This window comes from Perca flavescens, chromosome 19 (assembly GCF_004354835.1).
Source record: "Perca flavescens isolate YP-PL-M2 chromosome 19, PFLA_1.0, whole genome shotgun sequence".
NCBI classification, from domain to species: Eukaryota; Metazoa; Chordata; class Actinopteri; order Perciformes; family Percidae; genus Perca; species Perca flavescens.
In genome coordinates this window covers 10,913,194-10,932,536 of record NC_041349.1, presented here as the reverse complement: position 1 = coordinate 10,932,536, position 19,343 = coordinate 10,913,194, and the positions used below count along the sequence as shown (strand labels likewise).

General features: G+C 39.3%; 1 protein-coding gene across 1 annotated transcript; it reads right to left on the bottom strand.

Moving 5' to 3' along the window:
- Nucleotides 1-2,229: 2,229 nt before the first annotated feature.
- On the bottom strand, nucleotides 2,230-12,210 carry LOC114546023 (myosin heavy chain, fast skeletal muscle). Its single transcript, XM_028564668.1, has 39 exons — nucleotides 11,989-12,210; nucleotides 11,770-11,913; nucleotides 11,517-11,673; nucleotides 11,389-11,416; nucleotides 11,206-11,302; nucleotides 11,007-11,099; nucleotides 10,854-10,917; nucleotides 10,674-10,772; nucleotides 10,484-10,587; nucleotides 10,252-10,390; nucleotides 10,020-10,138; nucleotides 9,727-9,876; nucleotides 9,452-9,622; nucleotides 9,061-9,361; nucleotides 8,878-8,948; nucleotides 8,693-8,780; nucleotides 8,455-8,572; nucleotides 8,253-8,376; nucleotides 7,845-7,981; nucleotides 7,500-7,755; nucleotides 7,173-7,415; nucleotides 6,912-7,088; nucleotides 6,683-6,828; nucleotides 6,502-6,592; nucleotides 6,013-6,402; nucleotides 5,776-5,902; nucleotides 5,564-5,682; nucleotides 5,281-5,477; nucleotides 4,833-5,016; nucleotides 4,556-4,721; nucleotides 4,293-4,417; nucleotides 3,876-4,184; nucleotides 3,579-3,782; nucleotides 3,345-3,470; nucleotides 3,090-3,260; nucleotides 2,899-3,003; nucleotides 2,710-2,805; nucleotides 2,475-2,606; nucleotides 2,230-2,265 (listed from the first exon to the last, which is right to left on the bottom strand). The coding sequence occupies exons 1-39, from the start codon at nucleotides 12,193-12,195 to the stop codon at nucleotides 2,245-2,247; spliced, it is 5,796 nt and encodes a 1,931-aa protein (XP_028420469.1). The 5' UTR covers nucleotides 12,196-12,210; the 3' UTR covers nucleotides 2,230-2,244.
- Nucleotides 12,211-19,343: the final 7,133 nt, after the last annotated feature.

Below are 19,343 nucleotides of genomic sequence, written 5' to 3'. Positions count from 1 at the left end.
GCTGCCCGCCAGCCCAAAGTTGCAAGGGTTGTTTTTCAGCTTGCTAGGGGGAAGCAAGACGGCACCATTCAACCCAAAAAAGTCATCATTCAAAGTGGCTTGTTTGGTGCATATTTTTCCACGTAGCCCTCAGTCTCGGCCCTCCTTTGCTACCAGATGGGTCTGACCCATGAGTTTGCTGTGGGGCAGGGGGAGCACTGACCCCCTGGTGGCTGAAAGGGATAATTGCATTGTTTAAAAAATTAGTGGAATAATTACGTCTGGCATGACCAGATATTTTATAAATATCTTAAATGACACAAAACAACTAAATGGTGGTAGGTAATACATCTGATTCCATATACTGCTTTAATAAAAAAAATATTTCCTGTCTGACGATGGGAGCAGCAGGACGCAAAAAAACGAAAATGACTGTTGTTAGTCTGGACATTTACCGTGCCAAGGTTGCAATAAAGGTTTCCTAAATGCCACATTTGATGTCAGCTTACTAATTGATTATTCTGTTTATTCCACTTTGTTTAAATGGCGAAGTGGAGGAAGCCTAGTGACGAGCCCATAGAAACCAGTTTGTGTTGAATGTTACCCAGTGTCCTTTGCTGAATGGTCTCAATGTTTTATTGTTTTATTTCATGTGAATACTTGTTTACTAGAGGATTAACTTAGTATTTGAAGTAATGCAGTAATGCACGAAGTGTGCATTTAGTTTCCATGCTTATTGTGTTTCCACAACGTTAGGGAGTAAATCTACTGAAATGGCCACCACACCATGACAGAGGAGTGAGATGCGTCAAATGAGAAAGCAGAGGTTTAGTGGCATCATTGCAATAGAAGAACAATGGGAATCTACAACTTTGTAAAGCACAAATCAGAAGGTATTGTTAAATTGTTGGGTAGGGTTGTGTTGTTTTTCCAAATTGTTTTGGAGTGATGTAGAAAAATTATTACTGGCGAGGGGAGGTTTATGGCTATTTCAACTAAAGTCCCATAACTTCTCTGGTGGCCCCTAAAATAAATAACGAACAGTCCCTAACCATTCCAATGACTCTGAAGCTGTTCAGTTAAGGTAAATTAAGCTAAAAAAATTGCATAGTTCCCCTTTAAAGACTCAGAGTTGTCGGAAAAAAAACACATAATTTAATGGTATGTTTGATTACAGTTGGTAAGTTAGTGGTGCATTAAGTGTTATTGTAAAATACCCTTTTAACATCTAGTGGTTCTTCTTTTTGTCGTATAACTGCAATTGACTAGTAAAATAAGTTTTGTAATGAGTAATTGTTATTATATTCTTAATAAAAAAAAAAGATTTGACCATATGGCCTTAGCAATACCCAAGACGTGCTCTTCTTTATTTTAAAGTATCACACCGTTAAGGCACCTACACCATTTTATAAGTTTAATGGTTTTAGGACCAGTATCAGAAAAGAACCCAAACGATACCCAACTGTTGTGTATTGAGTTACGGCTTAACCAATAGAGGGCGCTGTAGACCACAATACATGGTACTGGATGTTAGTAAGACCTGTGAAGAAGAAGAAGAAGAAAAACTAAAGTTAAGAAGTTAAGATGATGCTGGGCTCCCACTCTCGTCTGTTCTGCTGTGGATTACCTGAGATATAACACCAACCCTACTCTGGGTCCTCCTCAGGGTGACTAGACACCAGTCCTGCGAATGAGGAAATCAGTGAATTGTTTCAGATGTTTCCCGACTCTGACATCTGCCATTTTTTTGTTTTTAATGTTGTGATATACGTGGGTCTTAAATTTCATTCATAATGGTCATAAAAAGGTCTTAAGTCAAATTTGACTTGGTAAAACCTGCAGAAACCCTGTATTGTGACAACATTTGTTGGTTTTGTGAGCTAATGACTGCTTTCTATCAGAGCCAAAGTTGTGGTTCTAGGAGTCCAGAGTTTATTCTGCTGTCTAAATTGTGCCTGTGGGAGAGCTCATCTTGGATTAGGTAATTAATTATTCTTTTTTGTGCCTGTTTTCCAGATTAGGAAAACACATTTGCTTTTTTTGTCCTTGTTTTCTTAACCACCCATATTGTTCAAATGTTAAGGATGTTTTTAGCGTTTTTCATGTCCCAAAATTTTTTTTATTCAAATCTCACAACTACCTTTGAGAGAAGCAAAGAGATGAAAGAATTACAGACAGAATTTAATATCAACAGTTTAATCTTTATTGTTTTGGCATGAGTTACTTCATATTATATGATTCAACATAGCCAAACTCTCGTGTGCTTTACTCTGCTGTTTCTTTTCCCTGTAAAAAAACACAGAAATGGTATGTGTGAGTCTGAATAAGCGATAGGGGACAATAATTGTGATCTGTTCATTTTATAGTATTTAAACCTAATGCTTTATAAGGGGAATATAATACTGTAAAGATTCTGCTCTAACATATCAACAGATATACATCAAAGAATAATTGCTTTGTTGGTTATTTGTCACTAAACTGATGTATGTATTTACCTTGCCAGAGTCACGGCTCTTTGCCCTCAGCTTGTTGACCTGGGACTCTGCGATGTCAGCGCGCTCCTCGGCCTCCTCCAGCTCATGCTGAACCTTCCTGCACTTGGACAGATGAGTGTTGGCCTGCTCCTCCTGAAATACAAGACATAGAAAAAATGATAAATTTTCAAAAGATCCAAAATAACTATGATATATTTAAAACTTTCAATGTTGAAAATGTATATGTTGTCCTTACCGCCTCCTCAGCCTGCCTCTTGTAGGCCTTGACCTTCAGCTGCAATTTGTCAACCAGATCCTGCAGCCTGGCAATGTTTTTCTTGTCCTCCTCAGTCTGTAATAGGCAATATAGATTTGCATGTGTATTTTTAATGGTAAAGATATTAGATCATTGTACTGTACATGGTTACTATCAAAGTGACTGTACCTGATAGGTGAGCTCCTTCACCCTCCTCTCATATTTGCGGACACCCTTTATGGCATCTGCTCCGCGTCTCTGCTCAGCCTCAACCTCTGCCTCCAGTTCACGCACCTTCAAAGAACAAGACAATAAGTATCTGTCTTTCTTTTCCAAAAGTCTTGCTTCAGTTGTGCAAATTCTTAACGTGACTTTCATACCCTGGACTCAAGTTTCTGGAGCTGCTTCTTTCCACCCTTCATGGCCAGGTTCTCAGCCTCATCCAGGCGGTGCTGCAGGTCCTTCACAGCAACCTCCAGGTTCTTCTTCATCCTCTCCAGGTGAGCACTGGTATCCTGCTCCTTCTTCAGCTCCTCAGCCATCATAGCAGCCTAGAAGAGACAGCATAACACGTTAATGAGAAATATCTTGAACATGTTGGAATGAAAGGAAGAACAAATGAAATGTAAACCTACATCCGTGATAGCCTTCTTGGCCTTCTCCTCTGCATTTCTTGCTTCCTGAACAGTGTCATCCACTTCACTCTGGACCTGGATCAGGTCAGACTCAAGCTTCTTCTTGGAGTTCAGAAGGCTTGTGTTCTAAAAGGCAAACAAAAAGGCACTTTACCCATTACATGCCTGATTTTCACATAATTTTAATTGTCATTAGATTTTAGAATAATTGAAGAAATGATTGGGCTTGTTCACCTGAGAGTGCAGAAGTCCAACACGCTCACTGGCATCCACCAGCTCCTGCTCAGCAACTTTGCGACCTCTCTCTGTCTGTTCCAGAGCAGCTCTGAGTTCCTCGATTTCAGCTACCATCAGACCGTTCCTGCGATCCACCATAGCAGCTTGTTCCTTGAAGTCTTCCTGTGCTCTGACAGCATCATCAAGGTGCAGTTGTGCATCCTAGTGAAAAAACATCAGGAAAATATTCACATAAATGCCAAAATGTACCTGCACTGACCATAGTCTGTGCAACAACTCTTTGTCTAACTATACCTTCAGCTGCGCCTGCACATTCCTCAGCTGCTTCTGGGACTCAGCAGCCTGGCGATTGGCGTGGCTCAGCTGAATCTCCATCTCATTCAGGTCTCCCTCCATCTTCTTCTTGACTCTCAGGGCATCGTTTCTGCTCCTGACCTCAGAATCCAGAGTGCTCTGCATGGAGTCAGTCACCCTCTGGCTGTTCCTCTTGATCTGCTCCATCTCCTCATCTTTCTCTGCCAGCTTCCTGTCCACCTCACCCTTAATCTGGTTGAGCTCCAGCTGGACACGCAGGATCTTAGACTCTTCGTGTTCCAGAGTTCCCTAATGATATCAAAGAATTCAATATTCATCTTTGCCTTTAAAACTATTTTTGTATATTTGTCTATGATTAAGATTTTTTTTCAGAAGATTTCCCCGAGAAAAATGTACCTCAGCCTCTTCAAGAGCCGTCTGGATCTCAGCCTTCTCGGTCTCCACCTGCTTCTTGGACTTCTCCAGCTCATGGATGCTCTTGCCAGTCTCACCAATCTGTTCAGTCAGATCTGAGATCTCCTCTGCAGAGAGATACATGTGTTATATATTGTTAAGCCTTACAATGTAAAATAAAAACACTTCATTCTAACACAATTGAATACAATGCAAGAAATTCAAGTGTTGAATACAATGTAGCTGTTACATAATGTAGAACTTACGTTGCAGGTTCTTGTTTTCCCGCTTCATGGTCTCCAGCTGATCCAGAGATTCCTCATAAGAGTTCTTCATCTTGAACAGCTCAGTGCTGAGAGAACGAGCCTCCTTCTGTGCTCCCTCGAGCTCGGCCTGACCCTCCTCGAACTTCTGTTTCCACTCTGCCAACACCTGAATAACATAATTAATACAGTTCAGTTGGTTATGTAGCAATATGGGGAACAATGAATACATATATTTAATTGTTTGTATGGCTTGGACACACAAAGTAAACAATGTTACCTTATCAAAGTTCCTCTGCTTCTTGTCCAGGTTGGCAGCCAGCCCATTGGCCCTCTCCACATCAATCATGAGGTCCTCCACCTCACTCTGGAGCCTCTGTTTGGTTTTCTCAAGAGAAGCACACTTGGAGTTCACTGCCTCAATCTGCTCCTCAGCCTCCTGAAGACGCTGAGCCAGCTTTTTCCTGTTTGAAAAGGATGAGATTTGTTTTCCACTGAAACTACTTTTTTCCAGATATTTTTTCATGAATGAAATACAAATCATTACATAGTCTCAGAACCTAGATGAATATAAGAAAGCACTGCTTTAATGTAAAATGTTATTTTTGTAATAATAATATACTAAATACAAACAATTGAAAAGTTGAGTTTAAATAAGTACTGTATTTGAGTTATGCTAAAATGCTACACTTCTGAACTGGCCATTGAATTGTTTGAATCTTACTCACTTGGATTCCTCAAGCTCCTCAGTGCGCTGGATAGCATCAGTTTCATACTTAGTTCTCCACTGAGCCACCTCACCGTTGGCCTTGGACATTCCACGCTGCAGCTCAGCCTTGGCCTCCTGCTCCTCCTCAAACTGCTCCCTCAGCAGATCACAGTCATGGCGGGCTGATTGCAGTCCATGGGCAAGAGCATTCTTGGCCTTGTGTAAGACATATGATTGAATTTACAACATTCCTTAATCCCAAACTAATAACACCAATACACACTCACTTAACAGTGTCTTACCTTAACCTCCTCTTCAATCTGTCTCTTCAGCTCCTCAATCTGCTGTGTGAATGCCTGTTTGCCTCTGGTCAGCTGGGAGACAAGAGCTTCTTTCTCTTCAACTTGACGGCTGAACTCACCTTGTGTAAAAGATGTCATGATACATTAGTTTTTGTAATGTTATATATACAATAATATACACAACAGATCATTCAGTTTAAAGTTTTAGATACCATTTTCTGTCAGGAGACGTGCTTTCTGTGCATTTGAGTCATTGACTTGACGGACATTTTCATCATTCTTGGTCTTCAGTTCGCTAAGTTGGTCCTCTAGAGTACGGCACATCTTTTCAAGATTACCCTAATGAGTAAATAGAGATGAGATCAGTAATCAGATTTTATTTATAATATTAATTACATTATTTACTATACTTATTTAGTTAATAAAATATCATGTAACGCATTGTGTACCTTTGCTTTAGCAACAGCCTCCATGTTGCTGGAGAGGTCATCAATCTCCATCTTGTATTCACTCTTTTCCTTCTCAAGCTTCTGCTTTACACGCTGGAGGTTGTCGATCTGCTCTCCCAGCTCAGCTACGCTGTCAGCCTGCTTCTTGCGAAGAGCAGCAGCGGTGGCTTCATGCTGCAGAGTGGACTCCTCAAGATCACGACGGAGCTTCTGGAACTCGGCTTCACGCTTCTTGTTCATCTCAATCTGAGCAGCAGTGGCACCGCCGGCCTCCTCCAGCCTCTCACTGATCTCCTCAAGTTCCCTGGCGAGGTCAGCTCTCTGCTTCTCAACCTTGGCACGAGCAGCACGCTCAGCCTCAATCTCCTCCTCCAGTTCCTCAATACGAGCCTGTTGAATATAGATGTGAAGTCTTTAAGTAAACTTTCACGTTTAATACACAAATTTGGGAACACATGCAGAAATGCTTCGTGTAATGCGATATGTCACCTGGAGCTCCTTGATCTTCTTCTGAAGCTGAGCACCCAGTGACTGCTCATCTTCAATCTTGCTAAGGAGCTGACTGATTTCAAAGTCCTTCCTGTGAGAATTACAGATAAAGTACATAGAGTTCATGCAGTTGACCACAAATGTTAAAAGAATGGTTGTACAAATTAAAAAATGATGTTACTTTTTGATCTTCTCATCAGACTGCTGCTTGTCATTCTCAAGATCCATGATGGATTCCTGGGCCAGTTTCAGATCACCCTCAAGCTTTCTCTTGGCTCTCTCAAGGTCCATACGTAGCTTCTTCTCTTGTTCCAAAGAACCCTCAAGCTAAGAAATAAGATTAGTTTTTAACCATCACATTCAAGAAGAATGCTCTTGTTTTGCCAATCCAAGAGACTTTGTAAACTTACATCATCCACTTGCTGCTCAAGCTTGGTCTTGGCCTTGGTCAGAGTGTTGACTTTGTCTTCCTCTGCCTGCAGGTCATCAAGAGTCTGCTGATGAGCCTCCTGAAGGGCTTTCTTTTCCTTGGTCAGCTTAGCAATGCTCTCATCTTGAGAGGCCATCTCCTCAGTCAGGTTCTTAACCTAAGTGTTCAAGAAAAATCTTGTCTTTAAACGGTCATCATTATAATCTTACTTGATCTGCTGGACCAATTATTATTTACCAACCTTGTTCTCTGTGGCATGTTTCTCTTTTTCCACTTTGGCCAAGGTAAGCTCCAGGTCATCAATATCCTTCTTGAGCTCAGAGCATTCGTCCTCCAGCTTTCTCTTCTTGGCAGTGAGCTCAGCATTGATTTCCTCTTCATCCTCCAGTCTCTCGGTTGTCTCTTTGAGTTTGGCCTCGAGCTGAATCTTACTCTTGATAAGTCCCTCACATCTCTCTTCAGCATCATTCAGATTCTCTGATTCCTAGTTAATTTTCCAAAAAGAGATGTTAGCACATTAACATTACAAAACATGATAAAGCAGGACTGTCCATTGGTGTGTCCTTACAGATGCTACTTGGAGCTGCAGATCATTCTTCTCCTGCAGAAGGGACACCATCTTCTGCTCCAGTTCCTTCTTCTTGGCCAGGGCAGCAGCCAAGTCAGTGGTCATCTTTTCATAGTTCTCCTTCATAGCTGCCAGCTCCTTCTCAGTTTCAGCACTCTTCAGCAGAGGCTTGATCTTGTAGTACACCTTCATCCATGGCCAGTGTTTGACATTCATGAATGAGCGGACATTGTACTGGATGGTATATACAGCTTCCCTGTTGAAAATAAGTGTCTGTTAGGACAAAGTTATTCCTCATTATTCATTCCATGGCTGTGCACTCAGAAAATGTTGTTTACAACATGCCTCCTCGCTGTCATCTTCACAAACTCTGTTCTCATGAGGAAACCACGGCACAAAGCCTGAGTCATGGTGACCAGAGATGCCAGTTTTTCATCTCTCATCTCCTCTAGGACACCCAGCAGACCAGCCTTGAAGAACACCTGATCAATGAGAAAATAGAAATTGACTTCATTTCTGCACTATCCACTATTAAACATCACTAAACATCAAACCAGAAATGACTCAGAGACTAAATGTAATCAGCTCCATTAATGGCCACATGGTGGTGCAGATTCCCTTTCTATTGTTTACGCGTTCAGTGGCCTAATTTCTCATTAGACTTTTTTAAGATACTCTTTTTTAACAGACAAAATGCACTGACCATCATTGGAAAGTACCACTAAAGTATATAAATGCAATTGAGGGGCTTACCTTGGTGTGTCCGAATTTGTACTCATCGTGATTAACATCAATTGACCCAAGCAGCTTCTCTGAAGCCTTCTTGTTGTCAATAAACTGGCCCTCGGGGATGACACTGGCATTCAGCACCTTGTACCTATTTATGAGAGTTAATGGTCAGTGTGAGCATTTTCTCTTAATAATCTATCAAAATTCTTTAAATATCCATTGATACCTCTGCTTGAAGTCAGCATAGAGAATTCTGCTGGGGAAACCTTTTCTGCAGATTCTGATACCCTCCAGCACACCGTTACATCTGAGCTGGTGGATGACCAGGAAGTTCTCCATCAGACCTGTAAAAAATACATTTCTCAATTACTTCCTTGAATAGTGAGGCTCTAAAATTAAGTAAACCATACCAACAAAACAAATCACTCCTCAAAGAATCTCTTGAGATTAAGTTTTCTATGTACCTGGAGTCTTTGACTCATTGGGAATCAGGCAGCGCACAAAGTGAGGATGGGTGCTCCTCAAGTTAGTCATCAGCTTGCCCAAGTTCTCCTGTAGATCCAAAATGGTGAGTTATATCATGCATATAACAACTGTGAGTTTGAGCATACATTGAGATACTGTATATGAGATAAGTTTGCAACCTTACCCTAAACTGTGAAGACACAGTCTGCATAGAACCACCCTTCTTCTTGCCACCTTTCTTTGCACCACCAGTTTCTGTAAATGTTTTTAAATAGATGTGTTATGTTAGAATGTGACATATTTTCATGAGCACATGCTACAGTATAACCTTAGAATGTGTTTTAGTTTACTGTAGTTACTGTCATACCCTCAACGACGGGAGGATACAGAATAGCCAGCAGTTTCACTGGGGATTTCTGGTACAGCTGAATGACAGAGTCATTCAGTGGATCCTTGTTCTTGTCCAGCCAGCCAGCGATATTGTAGTCCACGGTACCGGCGTAGTGCACCAGGGAGAAGTGGGCCTCAATCTTTCCCTTGGCGGGCTTAGGCTTCTCAAATGCTTTGTTTTTGCCAAGATGCTGGTCATACAGCTTGTTCTTGAAGGATGTGTCTGTGGCCTTGGGGAACATGCACTCCTCTTCGAGGATGGAGAAGATTCCCATGGGCTTGAAAAAAGTGTGAAGAAGTATGTCATTAAGTGATACATTAAGTCAAATTACGAACAATTATATATAATTACCAAATGAAGTGATTACCTTTTCAATGAGCTCAATGCAAGCAGCCAAGTCCATGCCAAAGTCAATGAAATCCCAGATAATACCCTCCTTCTTGTACTCCTCTTGCTCCAGGACAAACATAGTGTGGTTGAAGAACTGTTGCAGTTTCTCATTGGTGAAGTTGATGCACAGCTGTTCCAAGGTGTTGAACTGTGATGGGACAAATAATAAGTATAATCTCTCACAGGGCAATAAGAATGATTCTGTTATGAAAAGCATCAGCCTCTGAATTGTTTGATTGAAATGACGCTTACGTCAAAGATTTCAAAGCCAGCGATATCCAGGACACCAATGTAGAACTGTCTAGCTTGTTTAGTGTCCAAACTCTGGTTGATACGGACGACCATCCACAAGAACATCCTCTCATAGATAGACTTGGCAAGGGCAGGCACTGCGTTCATCACCTGAATAAAAACAAGGATGTGATTTGTTTAAAATCAACTGTCATCCATCTTTTACAATTATGAAATACTGGTATTTCAAATTTTTCTAATGAAATAAATGACACAAAAGATAAATAGAAGTGATACCAGTTTATCTCAATTACCTGAGGTACAGTCTGTCCCTTGGTGACATACTCATTTCCGACCTTCACTCTGGGATAGCACAGAGCCTTGAGCATGTCAGCGGAGTTCAGACCCAACAAGTAACCAACCTTGTCAGCCTCTATAAATAGTTCAGAGATTTCGATCATGATATGAACAGAAACCAGTTTGATTAAGAACTGTATTACTGTTTTCCCCCAAGCTATTCACTCTGAGCTAGCATTAAATACTAACCCTCTGTGCCATCAGGCTCAGCCTGCTCCTCACGCTGCTTCTGCTTGAACTTCATGTTACCATGGTGGAGCACAGCACCAGTCATCCTGTAGATGCTCACCTTCTCTTCACCAGTGAAGCCCAGGATATCAATGGCATTCTGAGCTCAAAAGAGGTCCACACAAACATAATCACTTAAAAGGGCAGTTTTGATGTGGATATATTTAAATATTTGAAAGTAAAAATCACTCACATCAGTGGCTTCCAGCTCAACTTTGTCATCAATGCTGGCCACAGTGATCTGACCCATGCTACACATGGGGAAGTCGTAGGGGTTGGTTGTGATGAGTGCCTGATCTGGAGATCAAAAAAAGGGTGAACACATCAGAACATTTGTTTCATATAACAACAGGTTACAATGTGCATCCTCTCAATCTTCTTACCAAGTATCTCAGGGATGTGGCCGGTCATCATCTGGAAGAAGATGTGGTAGCCTCTTTCATCAGAAAGCTGGTATGTCACTCTTGACTTCTCCAGCAGATCTACAAATATTGTTCATAAATTACAGTCTGACCAATTCTCAAATCCAATTGTATGTATGTACTATGAGTATTATTACTTACATGTCTCAATATCAGCACTAGACAGTTTACCAGTTGTGCCAAAATGGATTCTGATGAATTTACCCTGTTTGGATCAAAAGATTTTTAATGTCCCTCCACATTGGCAATCTGTAACAAGATCTCTTTCATGTGTAGTAATTGTTCCATACTTACAAAACGAGAAGAGTTGTCATTCCTAATAGTTTTGGCGTTACCATAGGCCTCCAGCAGGGGATTGGCTGCAATAATCTGATCCTCCAGTGACCCCTATAATCCAGGTTTAAAGTTACAGTCAGAAAATGACTTTATTTTTCCCCCTTGAAAAATATTTTATAGAGGAAGAAGCCTGAATTGTAATCATACAGTAACATACCTTTGATGTGTCCCTCTTCGCTCCACCAACTGCAATTGTTGCAAAGTACTGGATGACACGCTTGGTGTTCACAGTCTTTCCCGCACCAGATTCTCCACTAGGTATAGACATAGACTTTTAAGAATTTGATCAAGATATTTGACTGTTAAACAAAATCAACAAATGTAAATGGAACAAACTTACGTGATCAAGACAGACTGGTTCTCCCTATCTGTAAAAACAAACAAAAATAATGTAATAATAATTGAGTTTTACTGCAACAGAAACCCCTTTATACTGATAAATTCTACATTGTTTTGGGAATGACTTACCAGTAAGCATGAACTGAAAAGCGTTGTCAGAGACAGAGAAGATGTGGGGTGGAGCCTCCATACGCTTCTTGCCTCTATAGGCACTTACACATTCAGCATCGTACACTGGGAGCCACTTGTAGGGGTTCACAGTGGCACAGAACAACCCAGAGTAGGTCTGAAAGTGATCATAGAGATTCAACAGTTAACTCTATGTTTCCTACAATTTTAGCAATTCACAATAGTTCTTTTCTCATTAGGCAGATTGTCTTACGTAGATCATCCATGCTGCAAAACGCTCTTTGAGGTTATACAGCACAGAGGCTTCATTGAGATGGGTCATCATGGCCATGTCCTCAATCTTGTCATACTTGGGAGGGTTCATTGGGAAGACTTGATCTTCTTTCACTGTCCTCTCCTGCAACATGACATTAGACAAAATGAGAACTAATCATATTGAATTCTCAGTTGACTCTGACTTCACGATACTAACCTCCTTAGTGTCCAGGACTTCGACGGTGACTTTGTCACCATCTTTCTTGAGGATTTTTGCCTTCAAGTACAGCTCCTTGGTATCGGTCACATAACAGGCACTCTTGGCATCAAATGGTGTACTTTGAGCCTCAATTCTCTCCTTTTCTGGCTTACGTAGGTAAATGGCAGCTTTGCCATAAATGGCCATCTCCGCGTCCGTACTCATGGTGGCGGTTTACTTCTGTGAAGTAATGACAAATAAGAGTAAACCTATACAGCATATACTGTATATCATTTTATATTTAGACATTAAAACTAATGTCTTCTAGCCGTATGACTGGAAAGCCCAGAATTATAGCGTCCAATGAAATAATTAACATATAGGCCTCCCTATCAAATTAAGTTCTGGGCATCATCACAAGTCAGTAAGTCAAACAATAGCAATCTTAGAATGATGGTTTCTGTTCATATCATTGAACAGTTCCTAAATGCCTGGTGTTATTCTAAACATCAACAATATGGCAATACCAAAATATTTTTACATTATTAATAGATACCTTTATCTTAGTTAAAGCCTATCAGACCGTTAGACTGATTGTCTATGCTGTAATTTCATTACGTTGCTCTATAATTTACACACATCTGTTGCATGTCTCTCCATCTAGGGAGAGAGATTCATGCTCAGTTTCTCTTTCTGAGGTTTCTTCCATGTTCCCCCCGTTAAAGGGGTCCAAATTGAAGGTCTGAGGACAGAGAGTGTCATATGCTGTACAGATTGTTAAGCCCCTTGAGACACATTTGTGATATTGGGTTATATAAATAAAATTTACTTGATTATACTTGGCTGATTGTTGTTACAATTAACACTAGGTGTCATTTTGAGTTTTGTCCTAATTGAATGCAAAACACCTAAGGTCACAATTAAACACACAAATAGTTAACATAAAAGTTGTACATACCTTATCCTTTCCCCTTGTGAAAAGAATGTTGCACTCCACAATCCTGTTGAAAACATCATGGGTTAGTCAGTGCAGGAAACCACTTCAAATATGCACAGAGTGCATTGAATACATACATTCATTCTTGCACTGAACTGCCTATATACTGATATTGCACTATTCTTTTCCTCTCTTCAATTTTTATTGCATTTTTTTTAAATTGTAAATTCTATAACTTTAACAGTATTTTTTATATTTCTTACTGTTCTTTCTGTTTTTATTCTCTATATGTTAAGTGAGTGTTGTACTTTAAGAGCAAAGATTAACCAGAGTCAAATTCCTTGTTTCTTTACACAAACCTGGCCAATAAAGCTGATTCTGATGACATTATATTTAGTTTACAAAATATAACTTCATATAATTTCCAAAATGAGAAAGACATCTAAATGGTACGATGCATAGTAGTAGACCACCTCACCACAAGCTGGAACTTCAATCGCTTTCCACCACGCTGTCTAAGGCACCCACATGGACCCCCTTATATTCAGTCTGATGTGAAAACTAAGCGGAGGTTGAAGCAGACTTACATGCCAATTATGGTAAGGGTGACAGTTGAGACTTGACACATTTTTTATTGGTTCTATATGTGGAAGAATCCCTACCCTGAGTAAGCAGCTTTTGAGTTCTTTTAAAACATTCACATATACACACATGTTTTAAAGATTATAATAGAAATGGTGGTGTTGACACATTTTAAGATGACGATTACCTTTAAGATGTTTGATGATTGATAATTGTTTGATTGACATTCTTTAATTTCAGACTATGTTGTGGGATTTTAAATTCATATGAGGAATTTAAAGTTTATCTGACAGACAGCAAATGCATCAAAGGTAGATGAACATTGACATTATGGTCTTCAATTATTTCATGCTTGCGCTTGTTTGGTAATTTCTTGACTCCTAATAAACCTGCTTTTGCTGAGGTGAGGAGAGCTGACAAAATGAGATTAGTTTTCATATAGATTAGAACAACAGTGGTTTTGGTACTTGTTTTGACATGATGTGATGTTGGGCTTAGTTTTCCAAGCTATTGGCAACCTTTACAGAAAATGCAAGACAAAAGAGCTAACAATGATTTTTTACACTTTTTAGTCATGTGAATTCCAATCCAATCCACCTTTATTTATAAAGCACCTTAAAACAACACTGTTGACCAATGTGCTGATTGAAAGTGAAAATTTGATTATTATGGGATTATTATGGGGATTATTATGGCAATGTTTAGTGTGCATAACATACAAAGATATGTCTTAATATGTAATATTTTTATTCACTAAGTAAGGAACATTTTTATTAAATGTAATTATATTTTTACGATTGCACATTTATTATTGCCTTTTCTAAACTAACTTAACATGATTTTACAGAAATGTCAATATCTCCTGAAATGTAATTTCATTCATTCAGGCATGTCTTTTTAACCCTTAGATGCATTTAGATGCAAGCGGTTGTTTTTTTGCAATATCTTTGTAATTTTACATTTTTATCATTTAATCTTCCATGTATTCCTCAAATAGGTTTTCTTTGATATGAGGCCATTTGGATTTGTATCTAATTGTTATATTTTTTAAGTAATTTCATGTTTTGTATCAGTACCACACTTTTCCATATGTGGGGTCAAAAATGACCCCTTGCATTTTCTATGGAATTTCAAAGGTTATCCCTTGGAGCCTTTGATTTTTGTCAACTGTGACTGTCAGGTATACATTTAATGTTGATCCACACATTTAATGCCAGCAGTCTCACCGCCCTAAAGGTTATTTTTACTAAATGTTAATATTATTTTAATAATATAGATACAAGCTATAAAATCAAGCAAGTTTTGCAAGATTTCATGCGCTTTCATGCGTAAAAGGACACGTTTTTTAAATTTTTTTTGTGTTGGTGAGGACGATTTTTAAACTAATGAATTTCAGTGGGAAGCATATTTCGTGATTACAGCACGATTACAGTAGCGAGTAGTATGAAATGCCGAAAATCTGTGAAGGGAGGTTGGTTGGGGTGGTGGATGAGTCAAACAACACAGAACTTTCACCCTGGAGACCGGAGTTCGCGTCCCGGCGTAAACCCCAACCGTCCCTTTGTTGTGGCGCGTCAGCATCCCAAAGACCGGGGATCGCGTCTCGGCGTGTGGCATGTCCTTTCACCGTGCTTCTTTTCCTAACCCCAACCATCCCGTTTGACCACACAAATAAATGACGTTCTCAGCAACACGAAATAAACAAGATAATTGTGTCCGTGTACATGAATCAATAGATTAAAAATAATGTGAAAATTTCACTTTGCATTTTATCAGTCAAAAACAATCGATTTCCGAATGCAACGTAACGGGGAGGAGAGTAAAGACGGAAAGCTCCTAAAGCTTAGTTCCATATAAATGCACGGATAAGTCGTTGTTTTGTCGTTATTGAAAAACAATATTGACCTTGTAGTTGAAAAATGAGCCTCATATGGAGTCCGTTCATTCGCATTCGGATATCGACTTGTTTTGACTGCCGAGGTGGTAGTGGCCGGAAACAACAACAGCTGCGGTGAGTTGCTCAAAAACTTTCCTTTTAGTAAATCTGTGTACACAAAGAATGTTGTAAATACTTTCTTTCATGCGTAGAGCCCCTGGTGATATTTTGAGCATAGTTTCATGTTGTACTTTGAGCATAGTTTCATGTTGTGTCGAGCCTTCTTAGTATTTCAAAAATAGCTATTTTGAGACTAGCATAAGAGTGCCCCTACCACTCCCATTCAAAAGGCCATTTGACCCAAAAACAAGGTCAATATGCGGTCAATCTTAAAAGTGGCAATTTGGTCCTAAATATGCTTTTAAACTAAAGTTTGACTCACGTACATTCACAAAAATACCCTAGGATGCATTTTGGCGAGAGTTACGTTTTAAGAAAGAAATTTCTTAAAGCGGCCATATTATGCTCATTTTCAGGTTCATAACTATATTTTAAGGTTGTACCAGAATAGATTTACATGGTTTAATTTTCAAAAAACACCATATTTTTGTTGTACTGCGCAGCTCTCTCTCACTGCTGCAGATCCTCTTTTCACCTGGTTTCTGTTTTAGCTACAGAGTGAGACCTCATTTCATATTCTTCTTCTGTACTATCTTTGATTGCACTCGCACATGCTCAGTAGCTCAGATGTAGAGCATGTCAGCTAGCTAACTCTAGAGACAGTAAAAGAAAGCCTGCTTCTCCAACTTTGGTCAGTTACAAGGCAGGACATGCTAAGCATGCTAATGCTAGCGTTAGCATGCTAACGGTACAAGCTAACAGTACGAGCTAACGGTTGTGGTTAACCAGCTCATTTCGTACTGTGACGTCACAGTCCGAGCCGATTTTGAACAGCTCACTAGGAGACTGAAGGCAGGACACATTCAGAAACCGTATCTCACTCAAAACAGCATGGATGGATTTTTTTCAAAGTTTGTATGTGTGTGGAAGCACCAGAGACATTAAAGAACACCCCAAATGTTTAATGATTTTTTTCATAATATGGGCACTTTAAGTTTACCGCATAAAACGCATTCATTCTAATTGGGGTAATTTTTGACCCCACTCATGGAAGAGTGTATGGAACCTTTTCACAGCAGACATTTTGACTTGTCATAGTAGGAAAAGCACAGCTGAAATTGATAACCTTAACACCTTAAGTGTCCCAGTAAGCTATTTCAGTGAGTCAGCATGCACAATACCAGGGCCTCTCCTAAGTGGAATGCAGCCATAGATAATGGTTTTGAATACACCTGTGCTTTTCCTACTATGTCAACATGTCTGCTGTGAAAAAGGTCTATAGGTAGGTCATGCATCTAAGGGTTAAAGGAGATTCAGTCTACATTATAGAATGATTAGGATTAAGCAGTCAGAGTGAGCCAGTTGTCAGCTAACTTGGGGTGCGATGTAGAGCATATGCTATCTTCTGTTAGTCACATGTGTTAGGGGCCCCTCCGTCAAGATCCATCTTGTCATCTTGTAATTTGAGTGGTTTCAAAAGTTGCAGCACATACTGTACTGTAAGTGTTACCAGAAAATCTTGCCATGCTTTCAGATTTTACCTGGATGTCACAAATTGTCTCTTAGTGGACTATTGATATGCAGATATAATTGATTGAAAATATGTTTGTCTGTTCTGGGAATGATAAAAATGTCCAAAAAGAATTTTCAAATTGTAATTTCCATGCAAATGTACAATTTATACAAGCTACTGTACTGCATTCTAGACGAGAGAGAAATAAAGTAGTGAAATAGTTAGGTCACATCAAGCGTAAGATACTGTACAGTGAAAATACATCATGCATCTCTTCTAAGATTTCATTGAATAGGATGTTCACTGAATGTTCTGTATTAGAAAATCACACACACACACACACACACACACACACACACTCACACACAGTTTCAAACAATGATTAAAATGTTTCAGGTATGGGCTTCTACAATGCTTTTTAGTCCTGTTTTTCATCAAATGTTTAAGATTATTTGATGTTCAGATGACTGTTTGCAGTGAGCACACAGCTGATTGATGTCTCACAGCAAAACACTCCCCCTTCCAGAGTTTACCTCACATGGTCAGATGTCAGAGCCATGCTATTTAGGCTACTGTGAAAGAAAAGAAATGATCAAAACTACTATTTGGACATTTTAATAACCCAGTCTTAACTAACAAAATTAGCAAATTAAAATATGTGGTGGCTCCAAGTTGTTTTCCTCTAAGGGGCTAAAAAACAAAGGAGATGTATTATCTGCTCATCTTGTACAACGATTGGCCAGCAATACCTCAACCAACATTTCATGTGCTGCATTGCGCCAACTCAGTGTAATTAGATAGGGGTCAAAGTCCTGAGAAGGAAGAGAGGTCAGAGGACGCCTGGTGTTTGGGGGGGGTTAACATTTGAAGCACACGGCAGTTGTTGAAGCTTCTGAAAAAACAGTCTGCTGACATGTTGCTGTATTAATATCATCACATTAAGTGTTTCATGTCGGACATTTTAACAGCTACTGTTTGTTTTGACATTTTGGAGGCATTTTTGACGATTATTTTCTAGACATTTTTGTCCCTTCTTTTGATGTTTTTGTCACTTTTCCCCCAATGTTTTCATTGCTTTGTGACATTTGACAATTTTTCCCCAATGTTTTGTCGTTTATTTTTATTTATTTTTTCAGACGTACAGTACAGGCCAAAAGTTTGGACACACCTTCTCATTCAAATGCGTTTCCTTTTTATTTTTCATGACTATTTACATTGTAGATTCTCACTGGAGGCATCAAAACTATGAATGAACACATATGGAATTATGTACTTAACAAAAAAGTGTGAAATAACTGAAAACATGTTTTATATTTTAGATTCTTCAAAGTAGTCACCCTTTGCTTTTTTATTAATAAGGGAAAAAATTCCACTAATTAACCCTGACAAAGCACACCTGTGAAGGGAAAACCATTTCAGGTGACTACCTCATGAAGCTCATTGAGAGAACACCGAGGGTTTGCAGAGTTATCAAAAAAAGCAAAGTGTGGCTACTTTGAGGAATCTAAAATATAAGACATGTTTTCAGTTATTTCACACTTTTTTGTTAAGTACATAATTCCATGTGTTCATTCATAGTTTTGATGCCTTCAGTGAGAATTTACAATGTAAATAGTCATGAAAAGAAAGAAACACATTGAATGAGAAGGTGTGTCCGAACTTTTGGCCTGTACTGTAGCCTATTTGTTGTTGTTTTTGGACATATTGTGATGCTCCTTTTCCTCTGCTGATCTTCAGTTATTTTACAGATAAAGAGGAACTTTTGTTGTTAGACTTTGGCTTCACCTGCTGGACACTTCACCGAACTGCAGCTATTCATCATCACTTTGTTCATCTTGTCTTTTTTGACATTTTTGTTGCTTTTTAAACATATATCAGTCGCTTTTTCTATGTCTCTGTGGCTTTTTTCTCACGTTTTAGTCACTATTCTTCTCATTATTGACACCTACACTTCCCATAACGGAACTGGGAGAACTCGGATTTCTCAGACTCTAGTCCTGCCTTCAGCAGCCGGGGATCAGATTCCAGTTCCTCCCTTGACCAAAACGGAATATGGCTTTAAACATTAGGAAACATTCTGTACATACTGTACTGTAAGTGTTACCAGAACATCTTGCCATGCTTTCATATTTTCCCTGGATGTCACAAATTGTCTCTTAGTGGACTATTGATATGCAGATATGATTGATTGAAAACATGTTTGTCTGTTCTGGGAGTGATAAAAATGTCCATACGAATTTTCAAAATGTAATTTTCATGCAAATGTACAATTTACACAAGCTACTGTACTGCATGTTAGACGAGAGAGAAACAACGTAGCGAAATAGTTAGGTCACATCAAGTGT

Excerpts from the sequence above, each read along its gene's own strand:
- LOC114546023 (XM_028564668.1), bottom strand. The coding sequence starts at position 12,195 with ATGAGTACGGACGCGGAGATGGCCATTTATGGCAAAGCTGCCATTTAC. Across the intron at positions 5,478-5,563 it reads AGATTGAAGAGGAGGTTAAG|GCCAAGAATGCTCTTGCCCA; the intron begins GTAAGACACTGT and ends GTCTTACACAAG. Across the intron at positions 4,185-4,292 it reads CGGCTCTTGAAGAGGCTGAG|GGAACTCTGGAACACGAAGA; the intron begins GTACATTTTTCT and ends TGATATCATTAG.